The 27,581-nt window shown below is 38.6% G+C and overlaps 4 protein-coding genes across 10 annotated transcripts in view; 1 reads left to right on the plus strand and 3 right to left on the minus strand.

Annotated features, from left to right (window-relative positions):
* The window catches only part of LOC117534095 (patatin-like phospholipase domain-containing protein 7), a 29,574-nt gene extending 28,508 nt beyond the window's left edge, over window positions 1-1,066 (minus strand). For both annotated transcript variants that reach the window (XM_034198138.1, XM_034198137.1), the window contains exons 1-3: window positions 938-1,066; window positions 346-397; window positions 151-219 (exon numbers count right to left, since the gene is read on the minus strand). In XM_034198138.1, coding sequence (XP_034054029.1) covers window positions 151-219; window positions 346-396 — 120 coding nt within the window. In that variant the 5' untranslated portion in view covers window position 397; window positions 938-1,066. The remainder of the gene's footprint in view (window positions 1-150; window positions 220-345; window positions 398-937) is intronic.
* A 602-nt stretch (window positions 1,067-1,668) lies between these two features.
* Window positions 1,669-7,338, minus strand: clic3 (chloride intracellular channel 3). Its single transcript, XM_034198176.1, has 7 exons — window positions 7,178-7,338; window positions 6,889-6,994; window positions 5,494-5,603; window positions 4,830-4,955; window positions 4,555-4,661; window positions 3,445-3,620; window positions 1,669-2,825 (listed from the first exon to the last, which is right to left on the minus strand). Exons 2-7 carry the CDS (start codon window positions 6,922-6,924, stop codon window positions 2,661-2,663), a joined length of 720 nt encoding a protein of 239 aa, XP_034054067.1. The 5' UTR covers window positions 6,925-6,994; window positions 7,178-7,338; the 3' UTR covers window positions 1,669-2,660.
* A 2,853-nt stretch (window positions 7,339-10,191) lies between these two features.
* Window positions 10,192-27,457, plus strand: LOC117534106 (fucosyltransferase 7 (alpha (1,3) fucosyltransferase)). Of its 6 annotated transcripts, XM_034198157.1 has the most exons (5): window positions 11,459-11,786; window positions 12,700-12,790; window positions 23,902-23,988; window positions 24,899-24,990; window positions 25,748-27,457. In XM_034198157.1, the coding sequence occupies exons 4-5, from the start codon at window positions 24,988-24,990 to the stop codon at window positions 26,810-26,812; spliced, it is 1,068 nt and encodes a 355-aa protein (XP_034054048.1). In that variant the 5' UTR covers window positions 11,459-11,786; window positions 12,700-12,790; window positions 23,902-23,988; window positions 24,899-24,987; the 3' UTR covers window positions 26,813-27,457. The 6 variants fall into 6 exon arrangements, with proteins under 6 accessions (XP_034054049.1, XP_034054050.1, XP_034054052.1 ...); XM_034198158.1 differs by lacking the exons at window positions 23,902-23,988; window positions 24,899-24,990; window positions 25,748-27,457 and adding exons at window positions 10,192-10,238; window positions 16,262-17,979 and having other exon boundaries at window positions 11,700-11,786; XM_034198159.1 differs by lacking the exons at window positions 23,902-23,988; window positions 24,899-24,990; window positions 25,748-27,457 and adding exons at window positions 10,948-10,965; window positions 16,262-17,979 and having other exon boundaries at window positions 11,700-11,786.
* LOC117534082 (POU domain, class 5, transcription factor 1-like) lies at window positions 18,488-23,691 on the minus strand. Its single transcript, XM_034198121.1, has 7 exons — window positions 23,676-23,691; window positions 22,785-22,894; window positions 20,905-21,876; window positions 20,696-20,807; window positions 20,161-20,291; window positions 19,710-19,874; window positions 18,488-19,586 (listed from the first exon to the last, which is right to left on the minus strand). The coding sequence occupies exons 1-7, from the start codon at window positions 23,689-23,691 to the stop codon at window positions 19,572-19,574; spliced, it is 1,521 nt and encodes a 506-aa protein (XP_034054012.1). The 3' UTR covers window positions 18,488-19,571.
* Window positions 27,458-27,581: the final 124 nt, after the last annotated feature.

Raw genomic sequence — 27,581 nt, forward strand, 5'->3', positions numbered from 1 at the left:
AAAAAACAAGTATAGGAGTACAAACTGTTTTGTATACATGCTAACTGGAAATAACAGTGTACAATCACGACAACACAGTATGCATGGTAGTGCCTATACTTGCTGGGTAGAGCCTACTGTATGCTGTCACAATGAATTGATATCTCATACCATGGTGGTCTGCATCCTTTCCTCCAAAAACCGTTGCACTCTTATTCCAATTTCGGTTTTGCTGTTCACCTAAAAGCATAATTTAGATTATCACAGTTATTTCAATACAATAAACACTAGGTATTGTTCAGAAAAGGTCACTACTGTTATGACAAGTTGTTTAGCGTTTGCTTTAAAAGAAACTGTTCTGCTTACTAAATATTTCAATCTGCAGAATTCTCCATCATCCTGTCCTTGGCATTCCATCCTGTTGTGAAAATCAAAATCAGGGTTTCACAAGTGACATGCCTTTGTATTCAGTCCATAACAATAAACATAGGATGAACATAAAGGATACAAGCAAGTTGTGCATACTCTCGATATAGAATATGATGATACACATTGACAATAGGAGGACTAAGGAAGCTTTGAGTAGCTTTACTTTGAGTATGATCGCACAGAAGAGAGGGGGTTAAATGGAGATCACGAGTTGTTTGGGGAGGAAAGGGGAAACTATGAAAACAGCAACATTCATTTGTGAATAAGCAGCACTTGCCACCAGTCATCATCTTGATTCCTGTCATTATGACGTAACAAGTCAAAGAAAAGCTAATATAATAACCCCAAAACTAAGTAACTGGAGGCTGTTGTTGTGGCTGCAGTCCCAGCGTTAGCTTGGTGTAAGCTAACACAACACAAGCTAGCAGCTGGATAACTACAGTTACCCGTATTGCCAGTAATTATATCCAAAGTTCACCAACATAATAGCATAAATAAATACCAAGTGGACAGAAAACATTCCGCTTACTTTTCGAGGATTCGTGGGGCGCTGTGTCAGGCTGGTGACATTTCAAAGAGACGATGGAGCGAAGTTAGCAAGTAGCTAACAAAGTTTTCTGTATTCTGCCTGTCACTTGCTTAGCCCCGCCCATGTCTGTACATCCACCAATAGCTTCTTTAATGTCTGTTGTTGCCTTGGTACCGTTCAACGCCCTTGTCCAATCAGGAACGGAGCACGCACACACTTGTCTTTCTAGTTAAAACATTAAACGCAGGTATCCTTTGTTTAACAAAAGACTATGGCTTTGAATCCAATCAAATGGTGTAACATAATCAAGAACATTTACTGGAGTGCTGTTCTTCAGTGGTGGAAGAAGTATCAGATCCTTTACATTACTTAAATACTGCTCTGTGAAAATATTCATTCAAAACCTTACTTAAGTAAAACTATGTGAGGATTATTATTGTATTTTAAGTATGTCAGTTGTGCAATACATCTTAACCTGTCATTGTTTAACTATTATATATGATATCGGTTTTTGGCTGCATAATGTGTATGTTGCTTATAATTGGTGCACATATGTAGGGTCGTTCTAATAAAAACAATGTTACTGTTGGGTGGTTTACAGAAATGCATCATATTCTATAAAATCATCACATGCTTTGTCCCTTTAATGTTGCAACCTTGTATATTTAAAAAGAGTTTCTTAGAAAAACACCTATGTTTTCAGCTTTGTGGCGATTCACTTACCAGGTGACTCAAGGTTTAAAATGTGTTTATTTAGCTTGAGAAGCAAGAGAATGTTGTCAACAAAGGAACATTTGAAAGCAACACATCTGGAGAAGCGTGGTTTTTACACTTCATACATTTAGCAGCTATTGTTTTTCTGGCATTTACAGGTACATTGTTTACACATTATTGCAAACTCACCCAACAACCAACACCAAACTTGTTTACAACATCTTGTAAAGGACATCTTTATCAATAGGGTTTTTTCTTTTTCTTTACCCGGTCTTCGTTCTTTTTATACATTTTGGCAAAGTTCAACATAACAGAGTCACTACTAAGACACACGCACTCATTTTCAAACACAAACATGAAGAGGACGGACTGTGAAAGGTTATTAGCGATGTTAACAAATAATTTATTGAGAGAAAAAAATGTCTGTGTGAGTTGAAAAACGTACCATTAAAAGACCATTTGAAAGCAAACCATAGCTTACTGTCTGCCATATCTACAGACAAAATGTGTATTCCATGTTTGCACATGTACTATTCCTGAACATAAAATAATTGCTTTAAAGTTGCATCTGATTTCATGTTAGAATGTAATTCATTAATTGAAATCAACATTGTGGCAATGAAACAATACAGAAACAATACATGCATGCACAATGACAAACAATATACATATTTCCTTGGATTTACAGTGCTTTCTTACTTCTCTTGCTGGGGCTGAATAAGAAATACACAACCGTATAACCACAGCATGCAACATAACATACAGTATATACAAATGCAGATTTTAAGCAACTTTGAAGTAGCAGTTGGCAAACTTCATTGATAAAAACAATAGTTTTCTAGAAAGCTATATGCCAATGCAGACCCATTCATTATCAAAAATCTTATTTTCAGACAAATAAAACATAAATCATGTACAGTTTCCATGCATTTAGTCACCTGTTGTTCTCTGTATTTCTCATTTTATTATTTTTTGCTCGGACTTACACTGCTTCATCTGTTCCTGTGATTTATTTGTTCAGGTACTTTGCCACAGAGTGGTAGGCAATAAGGATCTCTGAAGCATTCGGGCAGGTGTAACGAAACTGATCTTGTTTGTAGGCATTATCCAGGTAACGTGTCAGACCTTTCAGTTCTTTAGGGATGTCAAAGTCACGGTACTGCTTACACACCACCTGTAGAAAGAGAGGTTTTAAGATGGTATTATATGCAATAAGACATCAGGAGAATTGAATTAGTTACACATTACTTTACGTTATTATTACACATTTTTACTACAGAATTATTTTTGGATTTCTGTACCAATGAAGGAAACAAATGTATCAGTGGAAGAAGAACTATTTTACTTAGCTAAAAGTTGCAATTTTATAGTGTACAAATATTTAGTTATAGGCAAAATTCCTGTATTCAAATGTTTACTCATGTATTAACATCAAACTATACTTAAAGTACCAAAAGTAAACGTACTTTTTGCAGAATCATAAATAATACATTATTGTAAGTGATGCATGTGTTCATCACTTCAAAGTTGCTCTTAGTAAAAAAACTATTACTTTATAAACATCTACCTGGCTTTACTTAAAATTATATATCATAATTGATTTGTGGATTCATATTTTGTATGAATAATCTAAATATGCAAGTAGACAAAAAGTTGAATACAAAATATAATGTTCCATAAAGTGAAAATAATCAAATAAAGTACAAATTCCTCTCATTTGTACTTTATCAGAGTACTTGAGTAAATGTACTTATATTCAACCACTTGTTGTCGTACTGCTGAAGTCCGTTTACCTTGACAATGTTGAGTTTGGGAAGCAGGTTGCAGTCTGCCAAGGTGAGAGATTCCCCGTCCAGGTAGAGGCGTGTCGACTGGGTGGCGTTGGGGTTCTGGTCCAGCTCGTGGGGTAGGGGCGTCTCCAGGTACATGTTCAGCTTCACCAGGGTGGACAGGAATTTAGTTTCCAGCACTGAAAGACAGAAAGGTATCACAGGCTTTTGTTATCCACAATATCCAGAAATTACAGTAATTCTTTTTTGATGTATCCAGGGCCCAGGGGTTCAAAACTTTTAATCCCTATCTGATCAAATCAGATTTGGATTTTGGGGAGTTCAAAACCAAAAAACAGGATTAGGATCACTTTGATATCCGATCAGATCAGGAAATCCAATCCAAGCTTTAATCTGGATCAAATCTTCAAAACGGGTAGTTCAAACCGACAACACAGGATTGGGATCAGTTTGATCCCAAAAAACTGGATTATCCTGATCCCACCAGAGGGGTGGATTTCCAGTGGATTACCAGAGCAAAATGTACTGTACAATTTATTTTAAAATATGTTTCAATTGAAATAAGATGGCAAAGTTTGTTAACTGAAATAATACACAATTTTTAGCCTTCATGGGAAATACATTTTATTTTTTCCATTTTTGCTCACGTTTGTGGTGGCCTATTTTGTTTTCAACCAAATGTCGATGACATAAATGTTTATGCTCATAAAAGTATCACAGCAAAGATTTTCAATCACAAATGTAATTTGGATTAGAGTAAAAATATCTTCAACAAAAAAAAAGTCCATCATCTGTCATCACCTTTCAAATAAAAAAATATAAAATTAAACATTATAGATGTCTCTGCAATGTGGTCTCTTGTCTTCCTTGTATTATTTTTCATATCCACTAGATGGCGATCGGTAGGATTAAAGCATTGATTTTCAGGATCTAGTCATCTTGAAAAGTCGTAATCTGGATCAGGCTGATCCTATCCTGAATTGCTTTGAACTCCAGGGACAAAATGTGGCCGACTTGTCTGATCCTGGATCACAAAAAATGGGATTTCAAAATCTGATCGGATCTGATTGAGATTAAAAGTTTTGAACTCCTGGGCCCAGATGATGCCCTTACTGTTATTTATTCCAGAATTGGGATTCTTAATGTAGCCTGAGAATTTTCGGAAGATGTCATCTCCAGCACCGTTGGACTCTTTGTATCGACAGCACAATTTTGGATACCTGCCATTGGGAGAATAAAACATGTATTTATTCAAAACGTTTTTGTGTTTTTAGTATTAATGTATTTATTTTTTCATTGTATTTTACATTGTTTATATTTTTATAAATATTCATCTGAAGTCATTGGTCTGTTTTAAAAATGATTTTATTATTCTTTTATCTACTCACTCAGGCTGGGTTAGGTTTTCCTCCAGGAACTCCTCAATCTTGTTAGTGTCCGTTTTGACTTCATCGTTGAAGATGAGGAAGGGGGGCTGAGAGCCCGGAGCCAGAGCCTTCAGCACAGCAGGGGCCCTGCAACAGAACAGCAAACAAGGTGTAGCTCAAATAAAAACGATTAGTAATTGCTTCAACTGGATTTCTTCCACTTTACATTTCTAATTGTGTTTCAGGACTCATTAAAAAGTGCTTTCTGACCACCTCAGGACATCAATAGATAATTAACAGCTTTGAGTTTTGCTTCAAACTTTTTTTGTGTGAGGAGATCTTAATTATTTGTTTCCTACTTTGTAGGTTGGTCCTGGGTTTGATCTTGTTGGCCATTGATTTATTTGTGTCTGTTTTTCAACTTTCTTCATGTGAGGTACGGCCGTTTCCTCCTAAAACTCTTACTATTTTCCCTTGTGTGCTGACACAGGCTACATTCCCTCTGCAACCCTGTCCACACTTTGGATAGAGGGATGACTTCATAAAATATTGAAGTACAGAAAAGATCAAAAAACCTAAACATCATATTTTTCATTGTACTGCAAGTTGTACGTGTTAATCCGTTAAGTCAGTCTTGAAGACAGGACCAGTAACTTTAGGAAACAACAATAAGGAGTGTTCTCACCTCTTCATGTCCACAGTGGTGAGGGTAAAGTTGGCCCCTTTCAACCAAAGAATCATGAAGAGTCTCTGGGAGAAAGGACAGTTCCCCACACTCTCGGCATCAACACTGGCCTGACCGACACAAAGACACGACATTAAGAACACATGCAAGACAAATAACTGATATCAGAGTATGAATTAAAATGAGAAAAACTGCCTCTAAAGAAATGTATTGGAAAATACATACTTTATGCAAGACGCTACAGGTTAATATAGTAAACAAAAAAGTAAGAGATATTACTATGAAACCTCCCTAGTTTATAAGAAAATAATGTTTTGTAATAAAAGTTGAAATGTTATGTTTAAATATGCAAGTGAGGCATTATCTAATGCTAACTTTTGGTGAATGTATTGGGAATCTACAGACATACAAGTAAAAGTAAAATAAACACAATTGTGAATTTTGGATGTTTTCTTTCCACAAGTCTGAAAGAAGGCCTTCTATTGAAGCCCAAACTCTCACATTTGACTAGTTCATGGGAAGTAAACAATGTTTTACCTGTATTGTCACACCTTATAACAATAGGAGTCAACATGTTCTTGAAATGGGACACTGGTATGTTGTTTTCAGTATCAGTGCTGCAACGTATCTGACCACATAAAGTCTTCCTGATCGCTGAGGAATTTTAAGTGGAGAGTTGACCCTGCTTTACACCCAAATGAAACAGCCCAGTTTTAGACAATGTTTGGTATGCCTGAACGCCTGTGACTCAATGATGACATGCATTTCACTACAGCATGTCATCATTGAGTCACAGGCATTCATGGAGGCAAACACATTTTTGAAAGGGCAGGACACTGGTTTCCAAACTGAACAGGCCTCTTTTTCAGTTTCTACTGTTCACCATAAGTGCACACATTGATAATATCAAAAAAAAACACTGAAAGATAACCTCAACTCAGTTACAAGAGTCCATCACAAAACAGAGAGTGGAACAGTATCATTTCAACTGTACATCATTTGCCATTCAATGCATTGCAACGTTCATATAGAATGAACAAGTTGGAAAGTCCCATACATTATGAGCCAATACAAAAACAACACAAATTAAGTAATAGACTGACTAAATAATACTGAAGCAGGCACTTTGATATCTGGAAATTGTCTTTTTATAATCTTTTATTTCATCTTATTTGAGATGTAAGGCTACCAAAGGAACAGTGTGAGATGAAATATAGAAAAGGGAAACAATGGCATGGCCATATCATTTCTAAAAGAAACTGAAGGCTTACTAGATGTTTGTTGTCAACTAATATGTAGTACATACATAGGTAGGGCATTTACACAATTGTGTCCATATCTGTTGTGTTTAATCAGGATTGTTTTTAATCACAACACATCACAAGTAGGTCTTACCTTAACGAAGAGTTCAATCTTCGGGGACTCGGCCATCCTTCTTCCTCTCTCTGTGTCGTATGTCCTCTTATTTCCAGTGGATGTACAAAATGGTTTGCCTCAGTCCCTGACAATGCAAAAACAATCCAGACATTAAAAAACTATTTGTGCCTAGGAAGTAAGATTCCTGTTTAATTATGACTATTTGCAACCTCATTCTTTCCCTCTCACACACACCCATTTTTACACACGTCACTCTTAATAGTTTTTGAATGAAACTATAGTAACATGTAATGAAGCTTATACTCACAGTCAGCACTGGATGCTTTATCTCCACCTGTAGAGTTTTATATTCCAGTATTATTTCCTCTCCGTCTCTTACAGCCGTGTGTGCGGCTGTATCTGTTTTTTGTCCCTCTCTCACCACACCTGTCACACTCTCAGAGGCAGCCCACACCCCCTCCGGCCTTTCCAGTTAGACAAGTAAATCTGGATCTCTGCTTTCAGCCTTGCAGCATATTTTCTGAAGGAAACAATCCACCCTCACTGGGTAACTGTCTGTCTCAGTCCTTCAACTTTATCAGTAAGTGTTTGTCCATGTCACTTTCTCTCTCCTTTTCATTCAAGAATTCTGAGCAAGCTGGTTTTCTACCACAACAATAATCTAAAAAAAACGTTCTTTATGGACCTGACTATGTCCATTGGGGGATTGTCGTGTTGAAACAGAAATGGGCCTTTCCCAAATTTGTAACCACAATTATTTAAAATATCATTGTATCAAGTTTTAAGACTGTGCTTGATGCATTCTGCATTCATGTCTGGCAGAAAATGCTCTCATGTGGCTGTATTTGCAGAGGTTTTCTGAGATAGCAGGAAGAAACAACACACCCTAAACAATTGAAACAATGTTGCAAGTAGAGAGGGGGGGAGATAAAGATCCCATAACAGAAGGAAACAGATTGGGGGGGATAAGGCAAACAGAAAAAGGTAATTGCATAGGGAGGACGCACAAGCGAGGAAATCATAAGGGTGTGAGTGAAAGTCACCTTCATATTGTATGAGGCTAATTAAAGTAATTTAGTAAATAGGATAGTTCAATTCAAGATATCACCTTTCTTTCATTGTATTCAGCCCTGGGAACCAATCAAAATAAACAAAATGTCCTGTTTGATGAGGTTGTTGCTGTTGTTTCTGAATACATCTGACATGTAATCTTACCTCACGTCAATCTCCCACATGAAAACCCCTCCTACCAACCTTTATAATCCTAAAGCAATTGCTATGTTTATTTGTTACCTTAGCCTTCTCATAGTTTGCATACCTCTAAGAGAGATGTTTCCTCCTCAGAATCAACCATGTGGAACTATCTAGTATTTCTTTGGTAAAGAACAGATTAGACAAACTTGAGCTTTGTCCATACTTACTTCCTTATTAATAAACCCCGAAGTTAAGAACAATAGGGATACATTGCAGCTATGTTGTTTTTCAAAGTAAACCGTTTAACCTTGTTGACAAATGAAGCTCAGCGCAAGTTCTTTCAGGAAGACTGGTATACATTCATTCCACAGCTGCTTAATCAGCTCATCACAGGCTTCCTGCTAACCTACATTCACCTCAATCTCAGCAGCCAATCACCGTGCTGCAGCCAAACTTTAAAATGGTTCTCCTCTCTCCTGCAGTCAGCTGTGATTTCAGGTGTTCATGATGCCGACCACCTCCTCCCCATCCACCTCCTTTCACCACATCCAGTGCCAGGAGAGCTAATCCAAAGACCTCATCACACCTCCTCTTCATCCGATCTCCTCATCAAATCCAGATCTTCAGCATCATCATCACCAGTGTCTAGAAGAGAGGGGGCATCTCCGGAAGGGTGTGGAATAGCAATGAAAGGGCCTGGGAACAAAAGATTGTGGCAACACAACACTGCCCTCTTGTGGTCCTTTAGTATACAAATATACATTTACACCTGAATAAACATGGCAGAAATGTAATCTGCTATGTAGGATTTGGATTGTTCCTTAAGTATTCATAAGTCTTTAGTATGCTTGATTTAAGCTAATATAGCTAACATATATTTCAAGACAGATGCAAGTTTTGTATTATTATTTATAAAAGTGATGATGTCATTTATTAATATAACATTTTATTTTGGTTGTGCAAATTCCCATTGATGATACATCTGCTTATTCATTTCTTAACATTAGCATGGGTGATGTGAGTGGCACCTGCTTTCTTAAATGCCTCAGAGGCACGTGTACTTAAATCAAACTTTTCAGTGTTTTTAGCTTTTTTTTTTCTTCCACAGACAGCACAGCTGAATTTTGCTGCTCAGTCTGTATGAAACATTTACATTTGAGATATGAGATCATTTATTTCCAATCATATTTATACACTTCAAATGTATCACTTTTAAAGACAAGGACAATCAACCACAGAAACTATAATCAAAAGGGTAAAAACCCTGAACCAACCATGCATAAAGTATTACAAAAATAAATATATGCTACCATTCAGTGCCTCTGCCACACACATCAATGCTCTTTGTGGGAATAAAAAAGGGCATCAAACTTGTACATGCATATACTTTGATATGTTAACCTCTACAATGTAGCAACACGATGATGAATCATTGCTTTGTGCTTATTCTTGTGTAACCCTTTAAATCCTGTTGTACAATTCTTCTTTCCCATGTCGCAAACACCCCCTGAATGGTTGTTCTCCATTTTTAAAGACAGCAGGGAGCAGATAAGTGTACATTTCACCAAAAAGTAGGAGTTTAAGGGGGTGTGGAAGAAAAAGGAGGGGTTGCACGATCATGCCCGGCGCCGTGGGAGGGCCAGGGAGGACCAGGCCCTCCCATTTGACATTCCTGCCCTCCCCCAATAAACACGTTTTTTATTATTTATAACATTTTTTTTTTTTTTATGTTTTTTTTTTTTTAATTATAAATAAACTGTGAACTTTTATGCTACGATGTATACGATGTCAGATAGTAACTAAAACAAAAAATCGCAGGCTATGTCAAATAAATTCATGTGTCTGTTGTGATTTGTCCACATTTAGACCAATCACAGCGTCACACTCTGCCGCCTTCTGGATTTGTTTGTTTATTGTGCATTCTGTAGACTCCCATTTCTGTTTGAATTACAAAATGGACATCAGAAATTGGCTGAAAAGCAACCGCTCAAAGACCAACAGCCCCAGATGATCTTGGGGTTAATAAACCCAACGAGGTGAAACTGGATCGTTATCAGGGAGATTGTTTTCAGGAAAGAAGTGCACTTTTGCCGCTGCATGGTACAACAACAGACCGGCTTGAAGATTCGTTAAAAGCAGACGCAGCCTTTTGTTTCCCCTGTAGACACTTTAAAGTAAATACGTCTTCATCTGATGTGGCTTTTACTGTCAAAGGTTTTTGCGACTGGAAACACGTATTACAGACTGATACAGGACTGCTAAGGCATGCCCATTTGACATTCCTGCCCTCCCCCAATAAACACGTTTTTTATTATTTATAACGTTTTTTTTTTTTTATGTTTTTTTTTTTAAAATTATAAATAAACTGTGAACTTTTATGCTACGATGTATACGATGTCAGATAGTAACTAAAACAAAAAATCGCAGGCTATGTCAAATAAATTCATGTGTCTGTTGTGATTTGTCCACATTTAGACCAATCACAGCGTCACACTCTGCCGCCTTCTGGATTTGTTTGTTTATTGTGCATTCTGTAGACTCCCATTTCTGTTTGAATTACAAAATGGACATCAGAAATTGGCTGAAAAGCAACCGCTCAAAGACCAACAGCCCCAGATGATCTTGGGGTTAATAAACCCAACGAGGTGAAACTGGATCGTTATCAGGGAGATTGTTTTCAGGAAAGAAGCGCACTTTTGCCGCTGCATGGTACAACAACAGACCGGCTTGAAGATTCGTTAAAAGCAGACGCAGCCTTTTGTTTCCCCTGTAGACACTTTAAAGTAAATACGTCTTCATCTGATGTGGCTTTTACTGTCAAAGGTTTTTGCGACTGGAAACACGCATTACAGACTGATACAGGACTGCTAAGGCATGCCGCATCAAAAGAACACATTTCATGTGAGAGTGTGTGGAAAGAGAGACAGATACGCGAGGAAACAAATAAGGAAATTAGTACTTTGGTGCAGATCAGCTGGCACGGAACCGTTATTACGTGTCAGCTGTCGTTGATATTATAGCTTTTTTAGCCGTCAACCAACTCCCTCTCAGATGTGACTCGATTCACTCCACAGCATGTCCGAGTCAGGCAGTGGGCTCTTCCTATCGCTGTTTGAGTATACGCTGCACAAAGATGCAGAGTTGGCCAAAAATAATGTTCTAAGTTAGCTCGGCTGAGCGAAAGGATGCACCTGCAGTGCATAGGAAAATAAACCATGCCCAAGGCGGGTTAAACAGTTCATCGTCTCCGTTTATTTTTCTCCGAGTGCAGCGATGAGGAAGCTGCCATCCTTAACCAGTGTGCCTTGCTCGTGATTTACCAGTGTGTGTGCTGCCACGCACACAATGTTTCAAAAGTGGTTTCTATGTTGCCCTTTATTTGTGTATGTATTTGCGATAAGTGTGCGTCTTTACGCAATGCTGTTGGCCTTGCTGTTTGATATATATTGTGCCGCAGGCCCGCAGCGCATGACGGTTTTGTGTGCCCTCCCATGAAAATCATATGCGCTCCCTTTAGATTTGTTCCGGCGCCGGGTCTGTGCACGATGCTCGTCATCTGAACTCATGTTCCACAATATTTAGAAAACCACACCTCAGCTTCCTTTAAAAGGGGCTGTTTTATTTTTATTTTAAAGCACTTCAAGCTCATGATAATTGTCATACCAGCAGCGACCAAAGACGGAGACTGAGGACGGAGGACAGGCCGTTCATCTCTTGATCAGGTTAGTGTTGTATTCATAAATTGTGTTTTATGGCATGCCCTTTGCACCTTGTAGCCTAACACTGAACAAAAACCACTGAGGCAAAGTACCATTGCCAACATCAATCTTTCACCACATCCTGTTCACAGTTTGTCTTAAAACGTATAACTATGGAGGGTAACTTAAAAGGAATTATATCATTCATATTTAAAGGCTTTATCTCTTAATCTCTCACCTTCACTGGAAAATGTTCTGGTTATGATATTCTACTTTTCAGTTACAAAACACCTTTAACGTTTATTCTTTAAAGTAAAGATTTCGGATTCAAAAGAAAATAATTAAATAACTGGGCAGTTTGTTTTTATATCAAATGATGTAGATATATATATTCTTGATATGGTTTAAGCTGCAGTGCTTCTGTTGTGTCAATGTATGGTTATTTCCCTTATTTTATGATGCAGCCAGGATGCTCTTAAAAGGTGTTTTGTATTGAGATAGTGGGAGAGGTATGTGATGAAAGCTTTGTTTAGAGGTATTATTTAATTCCACAGGTTGAAATTATACGAGTAGCCTATTCATTAGTTCCTCGTGTGCACACTGTTCAGTTAATGGTCTTTTTCCTTTTTATAATGTTCTTTCCAAAGAGGAAACTACAGCAATGAGGCTAGATACTTTTAGGACTGGATAACTGGTGTATGATTCAATAACTGCAAATTAAGCAAAGAAATCATCAATCTAAATGTTTTCCACTTTGAATATGTATTGAATTATTTTCTATCCCTCCTAAGACATTAAAGAAAGTATTGACAAATGATTAAATGTTTGTCTTTAAGTGGTGACTGACTGGGAGATTACATCAATGGATAGATGTTAATTTAGTTTCGACTAGAGCACTTATAACTCTTTCAAATATTTTCACTTTTTGTCCATATAGAGAAAAGGAAGCATATACTCCAGTTCCTCTTGGTTTGAGAGGGAAGTCGTGATTCTTCCTCATACGGGGAGTCACAGCTGAGGACCTGATGGTAAGTCCTCGTTACAAATCTCATCAGAGGATTACATCACAGACACTCAAACAAAACCTGCATGCTAAAAAAGTGATTTTCATCATTTAGAAACTTTGAGGAATCAATTTGGTTTTCACTTTACATTGTCATGAGTCATGACTGCCACACATGAGGAATTCCCCTTTTAGAGGGTGGCTTATATGTCCTGTTCATGTGTGTCACCTGTTCTGCTCTCTTAGGGTCTTCAGTGGTTACATGGAGTACATTTGGAAGGAAGTAGTTAATACAATGTGTTTTTCCTGTTTAGGCTTAAGCATACTTTTGTTTTGCCAGGGAGGACTCTTACTGTCTTCTGTTATTGAGCTACATGGTGCAATTTAATCAAATTAATCTTATTTAGTCACATTATATTATTTTCAGTCTATTCAGTAAAACATTTGAGTCTTTGTATTCTTGGTATGTTAAATACAACCCGGTATCACGGTGAGACGTGAACATGTGACGCTTTACCATTGCTGGGAGACGTGAAGATGTCACGGTTTCGTCTTTTCAAAACGTGAAAAGCGTGACAGCTACACGGTATTGTTAACCCATGTTAACCAGTGGAGAAATAACCGGAAATACCAAGCAAATGCTACCCCGACGTAATGATTTATTTTGTAATAGTCACACTCGATTACAGCGATTTTCTTGTTGCCCCAGCTGGTCGACACCTTTTTTAGCATAAACAAAGGCTACATTAATACATTAATGTAGCCTTTGTTTATGGATTAAGATCGATTTAATACATGTATTAAATCGATGTTAATCCATGCGTGTGGATGTGGAATTAACGGACGTGACGTTGTGCGATTGAGTTGCCAAGCAACAGCTTCGGTTCATGTTAATTTACAAACTATTCAACTACAACCGTAGTTATATTTAAAAACATGTTAGAAGGCCTCACGAAATACTTTAATGCACATTAAAATGTAAATGTGAAGGAATGTGTGTATAACAAAATACATCGGTCATTAAACGAAACCGGAAACAGACGTAGGCAAGATCCTCAGCTCGATGATTGGATGGTTATCCGCAATGCATGCTGGGATTTGGTGTTTATGTGATGTGAAATCTGAAAACGTTTTTTTTTTATAAATACAATAATACTTTATTCCGAGTGTGCTTGCTTTACTCTTTGAAAGTCATCACATAACGGCTTTGTAATACACGGTTCGGCTGTATTAAATATGACATATCTGCCGTAGTTCTCTATTTATAGAGCCCTGCTGAGAAGACTTCTAGACAAACAGGAGAACTGCCGCCAAAACTGAATACGTGACGTTGATCATAAATATATAAGCAATTATACAACATCTTACATTTCTTTTCACACAATGCGTCTCCTTGCAGTATCAACACTAATTCGGCTGACTTTTATATTTGATCCAATTGGTAGATAGGCTGTATTTAAACCATAACCGTGCAGAGCTGATAGAAAGGGACACCTGGTGGTCAAAGCACGTTATTGAATTTTATTATTTTATTATTAGATATTAATAGGATCTCTATAAAGTATATTCATTACTCGTTATTCTCTACTAATAGTTCATTAAAGACTGTATATAATGACTAGTTTGAACATCCCTTTCAAGATTTCAAGATTTTATAAGCTAAGGTTTATTGACATATCATATTATACACAACTACTGTGTAGTTATGCAATGAATGAACAACTTGGGTCGCAGGTTCCTCAACAGTGCATTACAAGACATCTATCAATATGTGTTTATACTCCACCATTAAACTGTCATTCTGCACATTTCTTATACTATCTACATACATCTTATAAGAGTATAATACATATGTATAATATCAGTTTAATAATAAACAAATAATAAACAAATAAGTGCTTAAACATAGTTAACATTTCAGGAAAGCAATATATTAGACGTTAAGTACTTTGTCAGGCTTAATATTTATCTGTAGATACAAATGTCACTGTGTGCTGTGTGCTCTGCATGTGTGACCATTAAAGAATCAGAATCAGAATACCTTTATTAGTTCCACAGAGGGGAAATGTGCAGCGTTACAGCAGGAAAGAGCCACAGACAGCTTAGTGTTGCATATCTTACATGCGTTAAAAAAGTACTAAGTTAGAATAAAATAAACAATATGCTAAAAAAGTATGTATAATAATAAGTATAATACAATTCAATAACGTGTTTTGACCACCAGGTGTCCCTTTCTATCAGCTCTGCACGGTTATGGTGTAAATACAGCCTATCTACCAATTGGATCAAATATAAAAGTCAGCCGAATTAGTGTTGATACTGCAAGGAGACGTATTGTGTGAAATTAAATGTAAGATGTTGTTTAATTGCTTATATATTTATGATCCACGTCACGTTTTCAGTGCCTCATGTTTGTCTCAAAGTCTTCTCATCAGGGCTCTATAAATAGAGAATTAGGGCAGATATGTAATATTTAATGCAGCCGAACCGTGTATTACAATGCCGTTATGTGATGACTTTCAAAGAGAAAAGCAAGCACACTCGGAATAAAGTATTATTGTATTTTTAAAAAACGTTTTCAGATTTCACATCACATACACACCAAATCCCAGCATGCATTGCGGATAACCATCCAATCATCGAGCTGAGGATCTTGCCTACGTCTGTTTCCGGTTTCGTTTAATGACCGATGTATTTTGTTATACACACATTCCTTCACATTTACATTTTAATGTGCATTAAAGTATTTCGTGAGGCCTTCTAACATGTTTTTAAATATAACTACGGTTGTAGTTGAATAGTTTGTAAATTAACATGAACCGAAGCTGTTGCTTGGCAACTCAATCGCACAACGTCACGTCCGTTAATTCCACATCCACACGCATGGATTAACATCGATTTAATACATTAATGTAGCCTTTGTTTATGCTAAAAGAGGTGTCGACCAGCTGGGGCAACAAGAAAATCGCTGTAATCGAGTGTGACTATTACAAAATAAATCATTACGTCGGGGTAGCATTTGCTTGGTATTTCCGGTTATTTCTCCACTGGTTAACATGGGTTAACAATACCGTGTAGCTGTCACGCTTTTCACGTTTTGAAAAGACGAAACCGTGACATCTTCACGTCTCCCAGCAATGGTAAAGCGTCACATGTTCACGTCTCACCGTGATACCGGGTTGGTTAAATATGTCCTAAATGCTAAATTGGTCATTGGTTTCCATACATAGAAATCAATTAGCACATTTAAAAGAATTATGAGGAAATTCACAGATTGATTTGAAATGATTTGCCTCAGCAATGATTTGTATGTATTATGGAAATGAATCAGAAGGAAAGGTACATCAACATTGCTCAACAGAGCAACACACTTTACAAAAAATGGTTAGTTGTGATGTTAAGTATATGATTTGTAATGATTAGATTTAAACCTGCAAAAGTACGCGAAAAAACCACGGTTCTCCTTTATAATCCTACTTAATTTATTTTGCAACAGGGGTGTTACAACACTAAGAAGACTGGGCTCGGCTCAATGAAGAAGCGCCTCTTCCTCCTCTCCTTTCTCTGTGTTTTACCGCTGTGTCTTCTCAATGCATGGTGGAGAAGATTTCCAGCCCAGACAGCTGTAAATCCTTCCAGCTTCCGTAACATCACGATCCTGCTGTGGCATTGGCCCGACGGCAAGTCGTCGTCCCTGAAGGGGGACACGTGCTGGGATCTCTACCGTATCCCTCGCTGTAGACTGGTGGACCAGCGCTCCTTGTTCCCCTCCGCTGATGTGGTGGTGTTCCACAACAGAGAGCTGGCACTGGGCCGCCAAAAGCTGCCCCTTGACCTTCCACGGCCACAGGGCCAGAGGTGGGCCTGGATGTCCCTGGAAGCCCCTATTCACAATGGAAAGTTGCATCAGTATGCAAATATATTCAACATGACCATCAGCTATAGGAGAGATGCTGATGTCACTATTCCATACGGCCAGCTGCTACCAAAGGAGGCTGAAGGACATCTGGTGGACAATGTCCCTCTCAATAAGAGCTCCTTGGCCTGTTGGGTGGTTAGCAACTACAGAAAGGACAACAAGAGAAGCAAAGTGTACCAAGAGCTAAAGGCAGTAGTTCCTGTGAAGGTTTACGGACGTTGGACCGAGACACCTCTTTCCCAAAATGCCCTCTTACCTACAATCTCTCGCTGCTTCTTCTACTTGGCTTTTGAGAACTCAATCAGCAAAGATTACATCACAGAAAAACTGTGGAGGAATGCTTACCAAAGTGGCGCGGTGCCTGTCATCCTGGGACCCCCGTTAGGCGACTACAAATCTGTGGCTCCACCTAATTCTTTTATCCACGTCGATGAGTTTGCATCAGTCAAGGACTTAGGAGAGTATCTACAGCAGCTTGCAGAGGACAAGAAACGCTACAGTGAATATTTCACTTGGAAACATCAGTGGACAGTAAAGTTGTACAAAGACTGGAGGGAGAGACTGTGTAAGATCTGCTCACATTATAACAGCTTACCTCAAGAGAAAGTTTACTCCAATCTAGAGGCCTGGGTCAAGGGCTAATAACACTTGAGCTTGCATATACATAGTTAATGTGTAATTTATCACATTTTTGGAGGATTAGCATCCTTGAGATTTCAGGAAAACCCTTTTTTAAGGGCACTTTGGAAACATGCTTATTCACTTATTCACTGACCTCCCTGGAGTAAAATGGATTTAAGTTTTTTGGAGCTGTGCTGTTTAGCATTTCTCCTCTTTAAACTCATGTACAAGCACAAAGGTTCCTGTAAAGAACACCGATGCACTTCAATGTAATTGAAAAACAAAAGCATTATGGTTTATGTCTGGACACTGTTAAGGGCTTTAAAAACACATTCAAAAATTAAATAAGTAAACGAGTGTGGATAAAGTATCTGTAAATGTAAAATAGTTACATATTGTACTCAAAACAGAAACATGTGAACCATTTGATCTCAATTAAAGTCAAATTAGCTTGAGTGTGCTATATTCTACTAGAGCGAAAGCTTGGAATACCCATGAACTACATTGTAAATATTTTAGTAGGGCTGCATTATTCAAAAGGCTAGCCCGTTGTTGAAGTATTTGGGCTTGGAGATGTCTGAGACATTTTTTAAATATGTTTTGTCTGTTGTATGGTTGGTATGTTTTCATGTCCAACTTCCCTTTCCAAATTAAAAGATGGTTTACTTAATGAATACATTGTGAATGAGTCTCATTGCAGGACACTCCCTGAATTACTTATCTATACAAAGCTCAGCTTCCTCAAACTGATGCAAAACAAGAGGTTTTACCGCAAAAATACCTTGTTTAAAAAATATATATAAAAATCAGTACTGGACATATTCAACACATGGAATGTTTGAACAAAGTCAGTTTTACTAGATTTTATGCATTTAAGGTTGAGGTAGTTTGGGTTGAAAACATTTTAGCATAGCTACCAAGTCAATAAATTATATTTTAATCCATTAACAATCTGTTGAGGAAATGTTGCAGAAAATCCCAGTAAGCGTGTAGCAAGTTTGATTTCACGTTGGTAATATCAAAGTAAAAATCAATCCTGAGGCAATAATCCACACTTAGATCATTCTGGGTTGAACGGATTGGTGACATTTAATGTCTTCATGTACTCAAATTACAGTCTTTAGAGTAAAAAATCTCTTCTTAAAACAATACCAGACAAAAACACCAATTAGCATCCAAATGTAACTTTTGGTATAAATTGTAATTCAACATTTCATTAACATAAAAATCATTTACAATAATAAAAAAAAAAAGTTTTGAGGTATTGAAATACACTATAAAAGCTAAATTAATCACTTCAATTCACCTGAGATGAGAACATATGGAAATTGTGCAATTGGCAGATAAGCAGCAATGAAACTTGAGAATAGCAAATCATTTATCAAGTTCCTTCAAAACAGTACCATGAGTCTCACAGCCTCAGTCATAAGGCCAGATTCTATTGGTATACAAATGGGGAAATATTAAAATTGATATATTAAACATTACAAAAGCATCTTTGTGCAAAAATTATGGAAAATTCCATTTCAATGACTGCTCTATTCAGAAGTATTGCACAAATATTGACCAGAAAGACTGATTTTCGGTCCAAATCTCCCTTTTATAACTCAGATCTAAATTCATTCGCACCACAGAAAACCACCCAGGAACAGATCTGTTACCATTATTCTTAAAAAGGCAATGGTAAAAGCCTATGGAATAACTTGCAATGCATTATCCAAGAACACGAAAACAATCAAAAGGCACATTCAGTTAAAATGTCTTAGTTTTAAGTCAAAGCCGTTGCAGGAACTAAGGTTGTTGATCTTGGCAGTTCATGTCTGACATTAAAAACAGTAATTAGGATATACTTTTAACCATCTCAAAGTTGAAAGAGCCTCTAAACTAGGAGTGTTTTTATCCCAAGACCTGCCAATGCGTTTGGTTGATTGGGTTACTGTTTACGAGACTTCTTCTTGGACAGAGAGGCTTGGGTGGGCAATCTGTGGTTATGTCTGGGACTACATGAACACTTTTATCCAGTCAGGTGACTAACCAGTCCGTGGTGCAGGCCCTGTTTCAAGATGTCGGGCCGGTGCAGCTGGGGCATGTAAAGTGTGGGAGGAGGGGCGCCTCCTAGCTGGTAGCTGGAAAGGGGGTAGCCCTGGCCTGGAATGGGGGAGTGGGCCATATTCAGTGGGGAAGGACTCTGCTCGTAGTACTGGCCATCACACTCTTCGTCTAGTGGCACGGCCAGGCGCTTTCCTTTCTGTCTTCGGTTGCAGAATCACACACGTACGACCTGACAGGAAACAAGTGTCTTTTAAAAATGTGACTCATCTTTATAAAAATTTTTTTTTTTAAATAAACACGCTTCGATAAAAATTAAAAAGGCAATTGGCATAACTTTCACAGCTGTACTTACATCTCTCTCCAGACCCAGGTCGTCTGAGATGTGAGTGATCTCCTGGGTATTTGGCTTCGGACACTTAACAAAGTAGGTCTCAAGAGCAGAGCGCACTGCTCCCTCCAGACTGGTCCTCCTCTTCCTCTTTCTGGTGTCAACAAATACTCGCTCAATCTTGTACATCTGAAGAATCAAAGCATGCTAGTAAGGGTTGATGCAGTAATTAATACAACCACATTAAGATTTGTAAGCTCCATGTTCTCAAAAGATGGCTCCCCCACTTGGTGCACATCATAGAGGTTTTATGGCCACTAGGTGGCATTTTACATTTCACAAGAGTAGAGGGCCTTGATTCAGGTTAACTCAGCAGGAAGTTAGCAAGGCCTGAATAGACCAAGGATCCCATGAAGCTTAGTGATCTTCTGTTGTCTTGTAAACTAGTCGGCAGATGTCAAAGTATAGCACTTACATCCTGGGGATTGTCTGAGGTGTCTGCTTCATTCAGCCATCTCTGAAGAAGGGGTTTCAGCTTGCACATGTTCTTGAAGCTCAGCTGCAGAGCCTCAAAGCGGCAAATGGTCGTCTGGCTGAACATCTTACCTACATGTACAAAAAATAATATTGGAGCACAAGTTGAAAAAAGGGTCATGGCCCAAAAGTTGAAAGACGAAACTTGACAAAATGGAGATTCAACTATGCAAAAGTCTCAATCCTTCTCAGGATAGTATACACAAACTTGTATACACAGCATTGACCAAACTCTTTTTAGTGATTTATATATACAGAATATAATAAGTGTGAATCTCCATAACATTCAAATGCAGACAGTGGGCCCAACTAGGCTGACATAGACTTTGTTCTTGGATTGACCATAATGACGCAAAATTAAGACCATATCTTGGATTTGCACTTCCTGATGCTGACCATTATATGTAGGCTATGACAATAAATAATTATAAACTTTAAACAGTGGTTAATTAGCTCTTTATGGTTGCCATACTTACCATAAAGGTTTCCTAGGGCATGACCGACATCAGCTTGGGTAAAACCCAATGTTATGCGCTTGTGTTTCAGCTCCTTTGCAAACTGCTCTAGTTCTTCTGTTGAAAGATTCTCCTGAAGAAAACAATAGATTACATTCATACCCAATGTGATCCACAAGTAAACTGTATTTATAAAATAGATTCAGTCCATATTCAGTTAATGCTTTTACCTCCTCAGAGTCGCTGCATCCACCGCTGGAGGACCCACTGCTCCTAGTTGAAGAGGCCGGGTTCTGCGTCTGCGGCCCGGCGGAGGCCTGGGTTGTGTTCACGCTGAAAAACGAGTTTTCCGGAAGCCCGTTGCTTGGGGGTGAGGGGGACATGGAGGGTGAAGATGCCGAGGATGTCGAGGGATTTTGATTATTGCTGGCGGGCGGTGTGATGTGGTTGATGCCGGGCCAGAAGGAGGGGTTCCAGGCCGGGTAGAAAACTCCATGGGACATGGCAGCAGAGGCTGCTGATTGGTACTGCTGAATCTTAACCTCCGTGGAGTAATCATCGATGTCCTTCTCAATCTTTATTGCGGGGAGTTTAATCTGCTCCCGTGTCTCGACTATGGGGGGACTCAGGTTTAAAGGCTGGGTAGCTGCTGTTGCCCCGGGTACCTGGCCGGTGTACTCGGGAGCAGCGAAGGGATACCAATGCTTGGTTTGCCCAAAATCTCCGGCCTGCAGGTCGGATCCCCTGTAGTCCCCATTGACGGATGGGAAAGGGAAAAAGGTCTGAGCAGACGCCGATGTGAAGCCACTGTAGGCGGACTTGTTGTAGAGGAGACTCGGGTCTGTCAGGACACCGTGGGGAAGCTGGAACGGCCCACCGCTGCCCAAACCTTCATGACCCAGCAGCTGGCCGCAATGGTTGGCCCGGCTGAAGTCATACGGACGGATTTGGTTTTCCGGACTATATATGAGATCTTTCAGACATCTTCCAAACAGCTTAAAAAGTATATAAAAGCGAACGTCCAAAATTAAAACTTGGAAAAAGTCAGTGGAGACTGATTCTAAACCACCCGCTTCACGTATGCGCACACACCAATGAAGGATGGGGTAGGAAAAGCACTCCAGGGGGGAAAAACCGGCGAAAAGTCCGTTTCTGGTGATATTGTCCGAAAAGTGTAGGTCTGGGCAGTTGCAGTTTTGGTGCTACATACCCACCAATACGCCTACGGCCTACTCCACCAAGTTGTTTTAACACTACTGCACTTAACTCACCTTCAAGCTCAAATGCCCCTCTCCTTCCCCTGCTCCACAGGTTTTCCTAATCTCACAGCTGCGGGTTACCTGTGACTCTGTGCTGAGGAATCCACAAATTGGATTAATATTGTATGAGGCTAATTAAACTAATTTAGTAAATAGGATAGTTCAATTCAAGATATCACCTTTCTTTCATTGTATTCAGCCCTGGGAACCAATCAAAATAAACAAAACGTCCTGTTTGATGAGGTTGTTGCTGTTGTTTCTGAATACATCTGACATGTAATCTTACCTCACGTCAATCTCCCACATGAAAACCCCTCCTACCAACCTTTATAATCCTAAAGCAATTGCTATGTTTATTTGTTACCTTAGCCTTCTCATAGTTTGCATACCTCTAAGAGAGATGTTTCCTCCTCAGAATCAACCATGTGGAACTATCTAGTATTTCTTTGGTAAAGAACAGATTAGACAAACTTGAGCTTTGTCCATACTTACTTCCTTATTAATAAACCCCGAAGTTAAGAACAATAGGGATACATTGCAGCTATGTTGTTTTTCAAAGTAAACCGTTTAACCTTGTTGACAAATGAAGCTCAGCGCAAGTTCTTTCAGGAAGACTGGTATACATTAATTCCACAGCTGCTTAATCAGCTCATCACAGGCTTCCTGCTAACCTACATTCACCTCAATCTCAGCAGCCAATCACCGTGCTGCAGCCAAACTTTAAAATGGTTCTCCTCTCTCCTGCAGTCAGCTGTGATTTCAGGTGTTCATGATGCCGACCACCTCCTCCCCATCCACCTCCTTTCACCACATCCAGTGCCAGGAGAGCTAATCCAAAGACCTCATCACACCTCCTCTTCATCCGATCTCCTCATCAAACCCAGATCTTCAGCATCATCATCACCAGTGTCTAGAAGAGAGGGGGCATCTGCGGAAGGGTGTGGAATAGCAATGAAAGGGCCTGGGAACAAAAGATTGTGGCAACACAACACTGCCCTCTTGTGGTCCTTTAGTATACAAATATACATTTACACCTGAATAAACATGGCAGAAATGTAATCTGCTATGTAGGATTTGGATTGTTCCTTAAGTATTCATAAGTCTTTAGTATGCTTGATTTAAGCTAATATAGCTAACATATATTTCAAGACAGATGCAAGTTTTGTATTATTATTTATAAAAGTGATGATGTCATTTATTAATATAACATTTTATTTTGGTTGTGCAAATTCCCATTGATGATACATCTGCTTATTCATTTCTTAACATTAGCATGGGTGATGTGAGTGGCACCTGCTTTCTTAAATGCCTCAGAGGCACGGGTACTTAAATCAAACTTTTCAGTGTTTTTAGCTTTTATTTTTCTTCCACAGACAGCACAGCTGAATTTTGCTGCTCAGTCTGTATGAAACATTTACATTTGAGATATGAGATCATTTATTTCCAATCATATTTATACACTTCAAATGTATCACTTTTAAAGACAAGGACAATCAACCACAGAAACTATAATCAAAAGGGTAAAAACCCTGAACCAACCATGCATAAAGTATTACAAAAATAAACATATGCTACCATTCAGTGCCTCTGCCACACACATCAATGCTCTTTGTGGGAATAAAAAAGGGCATCAAACTTGTACATGCGTATACTTTGATATGTTAACCTCTACAATGTAGCAACACGATGATGAATCATTGCTTTGTGATTATTCTTGTGTAACCCTTTAAATCCTGTTGTACACTTCTTCTTTCCCATGTCGCAAACACCCCCTGAATGGTTGTTCTCCATTTTTAAAGACAGCAGGGAGCAGATAAGTGTACATTTCACCAAAAAGTAGGAGTTTAAGGGGGTGTGGAAGAAAAAGGAGGGGTTGCACGATGCTCGTCATCTGAACTCATGTTCCACAATGTTTAGAAAACCACACCTCAGCTTCCTTTAAAAGGGGCTGTTTTTTTTATTTTAAAGCACTTCAAGCTCATGATAATTGTCATACCAGCAGCGACCAAAGACGGAGACTGAGGATGGAGGACAGGCCGTTCATCTCTTGATCAGGTTAGTGTTGTATTCATAAATTGTGTTTTATGGCATGCCCTTTGCACCTTGTAGCCTAACACTGAACAAAAACCACTGAGGCAAAGTACCATTGCCAACATCAATCTTTCACCACATCCTGTTCACAGTTTGTCTTAAAACGTATAACTATGGAGGGTAACTTAAAAGGAATTATATCATTCATATTTAAAGGCTTTATCTCTTAATCTCTCACCTTCACTGGAAAATGTTCTGGTTATGATATTCTACTTTTCAGTTACAAAACACCTTTAACGTTTATTCTTTAAAGTAAAGATTTCGGATTCAAAAGAAAATAATTAAATAACTGGGCAGTTTGTTTTTATATCAAATGATGTAGATATATATATTCTTGATATGGTTTAAGCTGCAGTGCTTCTGTTGTGTCAATGTATGGTTATTTCCCTTATTTTATGATGCAGCCAGGATGCTCTTAAAAGGTGTTTTGTATTGAGATAGTGGGAGAGGTATGTGATGAAAGCTTTGTTTAGAGGTATTATTTAATTCCACAGGTTGAAATTATACGAGTATTCATTAGTTCCTTGTGTGCACACTGTTCAGTTAATGGTCTTTTTCCTTTTTATAATGTTCTTTCCAAAGGGGAAACTACAGCAATGAGGCTATAGATACTTTTAGGACTGGATAACTAGAGTATGATTCAATAACTGCAAATTAAGCAAATAAATCATCAATCTAAATGTTTTCCACTTTGAATATGTATTGAATTATTTTCTATCCCTCCTAAGACATTAAAGAAAGTATTGACAAATGATTAAATGTTTGTCTTTAAGTGGTGACTGACTGGGAGATTACATCAATGGATAGATGTTAATTTAGTTTCGACTAGAGCACTTATAACTCTTTCAAATATTTTCACTTTTTGTCCATATAGAGAAAGAGGAAGCATATACTCCAGTTCCTCTTGGTTTGAGAGGGAAGTCGTGATTCTTCCTCATACAGGGAGTCACAGCTGAGGACCTGATGGTAAGTCCTCGTTACAAATCTCATCAGAGGATTACATCACAGACACTCAAATAAAACCTGCATGCTAAAAAAGTGATTTTCATCATTTAGAAACTTTGAGGAATCAATTTGGTTTTCACTTTACATTGTCATGAGTCATGACTGCCACACATGAGGAATTCCCCTTTTAGAGGGTGGCTTATATGTCCTGTTCATGTGTGTCACCTGTTCTGCTCTCTTAGGGTCTTCAGTGGTTACATGGAGTACATTTGGAAGGAAGTAGTTAATACAATGTGTTTTTCCTGTTTAGGCTTAAGCATACTTTTGTTTTGCCAGGGAGGACTCTTACTCTCTTCTGTTATTGAGCTACATGGTGCAATTTAATCAAATGAATCTTATTTAGTCACATTATATTATTTTCAGTCTATTCAGTAAAACATTTGAGTCTTTGTATTCTTGGTATGTTAAATATGTCCTAAATGCTAAATTGGTCATTGGTTTCCATACATAGAAATCAATTAGCACATTTAAAAGAATTATGAGGAAATTCACAGATTGATTTGAAATGATTTGCCTCAGCAATGATTTGTATGTATTATGGAAATGAATCAGAAGGAAAGGTACATCAACATTGCTCAACAGAGCAGCACACTTTACAAAAAATGGTTAGTTGTGATGTTAAGTATATGATTTGTAATGATTAGATTTAAACCTGCAAAAGTACGCGAAAAAAACCACGGTTCTCCTTTATAATCCTACTTAATTTATTTTGCAACAGGGGTGTTACAACACTAAGAAGACTGGGCTCGGCTCAATGAAGAAGCGCCTCTTCCTCCTCTCCTTTCTCTGTGTTTTACCGCTGTGTCTTCTCAATGCATGGTGGAGAAGATTTCCAGCCCAGACAGCTGGAAATCCTTCCAGTTTCCCTAACATCACGATCCTGCTGTGGCATTGGCCCGACGGCAAGTCGTCGTCCCTGAAGGGGGACACGTGCTGGGATCTCTACCGTATCCCTCGCTGTAGACTGGTGGACCAGCGCTCCTTGTTCCCCTCCGCTGATGTGGTGGTGTTCCACAACAGAGAGCTGGCACTGGGCCACCAAAAGCTGCCCCTTGACCTTCCACGGCCACAGGGCCAGAGGTGGGCCTGGATGTCCCTGGAAGCCCCTATTCACAATGGAAAGTTGCATCAGTATGCAAATATATTCAACATGACCATCAGCTATAGGAGAGATGCTGATGTCACTATTCCATACGGCCAGCTGCTACCAAAGGAGGCTGAAGGACATCTGGTGGACAATGTCCCTCTCAATAAGAGCTCCTTGGCCTGTTGGGTGGTCAGCAACTACAGAAAGGACAACAAGAGAAGCAAAGTGTACCAAGAGCTAAAGGCAGTAGTTCCTGTGAAGGTTTACGGACGTTGGACCGAGACACCTCTTTCCCAAAATGCCCTCTTACCTACAATCTCTCGCTGCTTCTTCTACTTGGCTTTTGAGAACTCAATCAGCAAAGATTACATCACAGAAAAACTGTGGAGGAATGCTTACCAAAGTGGCGCGGTGCCTGTCATCCTGGGACCCCCGTTAGGCGACTACAAATCTGTGGCTCCACCTAATTCTTTTATCCACGTCGATGAGTTTGCATCAGTCAAGGACTTAGGAGAGTATCTACAGCAGCTTGCAGAGGACAAGAAACGCTACAGTGAATATTTCACTTGGAAACATCAGTGGACAGTAAAGTTGTACAAAGACTGGAGGGAGAGACTGTGTAAGATCTGCTCACATTATAACAGCTTACCTCAGGAGAAAGTTTACTCCAATCTAGAGGCCTGGGTCAAGGGCTAATAACACTTGAGCTTGCATATACATAGTTAATGTGTAATTTATCACATTTTTGGAGGATTAGCATCCTTGAGATTTCAGGAAAACCCTTTTTTAAGGGCACTTTGGAAACATGCTTATTCACTGACCTCCCTGGAGTAAAATGGATTTAAGTTTTTTGGAGCTGTGCCGTTTAGCATTTCTCCTCTTTAAACTCATGTACAAGCACAAAGGTTCCTGTAAAGAACACCGACGCACTTCAATGTAATTGAAAAACAAAAGCATTATGGTTTATGTCTGGACACTGTTAAGGGCTTTAAAAACACATTCAAAAATTAAATAAGTAAACGAGTGTGGATAAAGTATCTGTAAATGTAAAATAGTTACATATTGTACTCAAAACAGAAACATGTGAACCATTTGATCTCAATTAAAGTCAAATTAGCTTGAGTGTGCTCTATTCTACTGGAGAGAAAGCTTGGAATATCCATGAACTACATTGTAAATATTTTAGTAGGGCTGCATTATTCAAAAGGCTAGCCCGTTGTTGAAGTATTTGGGCTTGGAGATGTCTGAGACTTTTTTTAAATATGTTTTGTCTGTTGTATGGTTGGTATGTTTTCATGTCCAACTTGACTTTCCAAATTAAAAGATGGTTTACTTAATGAATACATTGTGAATGAGTCTCATTGCAGGACACTCCCTGAATTACTTATCTATACAAAGCTCAGCTTCCTCAAACTGATGCAAAACAAGAGGTTTTACCGCAAAAATACCTCGTTTAAAAAATATA

Source organism: Gymnodraco acuticeps, unplaced genomic scaffold, assembly GCF_902827175.1.
Source record: "Gymnodraco acuticeps unplaced genomic scaffold, fGymAcu1.1, whole genome shotgun sequence".
Taxonomy (NCBI): domain Eukaryota; kingdom Metazoa; phylum Chordata; class Actinopteri; order Perciformes; family Bathydraconidae; genus Gymnodraco; species Gymnodraco acuticeps.

Bases quoted from the DNA above. Each gene is read 5' to 3' on its own strand.
- clic3 (XM_034198176.1), bottom strand. From the start codon at position 6,924: ATGGCCGAGTCCCCGAAGATTGAACTCTTCGTTAAG. The intron at 4,662-4,829 runs GTGAGTAGATAA...TCCCAATGGCAG, and splicing joins GAAAACCTAACCCAGCCTGA to GTATCCAAAATTGTGCTGTC. The intron at 2,826-3,444 runs GTAAACGGACTT...CTCTTTCTACAG, and splicing joins CCAAACTCAACATTGTCAAG to GTGGTGTGTAAGCAGTACCG.
- LOC117534082 (XM_034198121.1), bottom strand. The intron at 21,877-22,784 runs GTGTGATGAGGT...GTGGGTATGTAG, and splicing joins GGAGATCGGATGAAGAGGAG to CACCAAAACTGCAACTGCCC. The intron at 20,292-20,695 runs GTAAGTATGGCA...TTGTACATGTAG, and splicing joins TGCCCTAGGAAACCTTTATG to GTAAGATGTTCAGCCAGACG.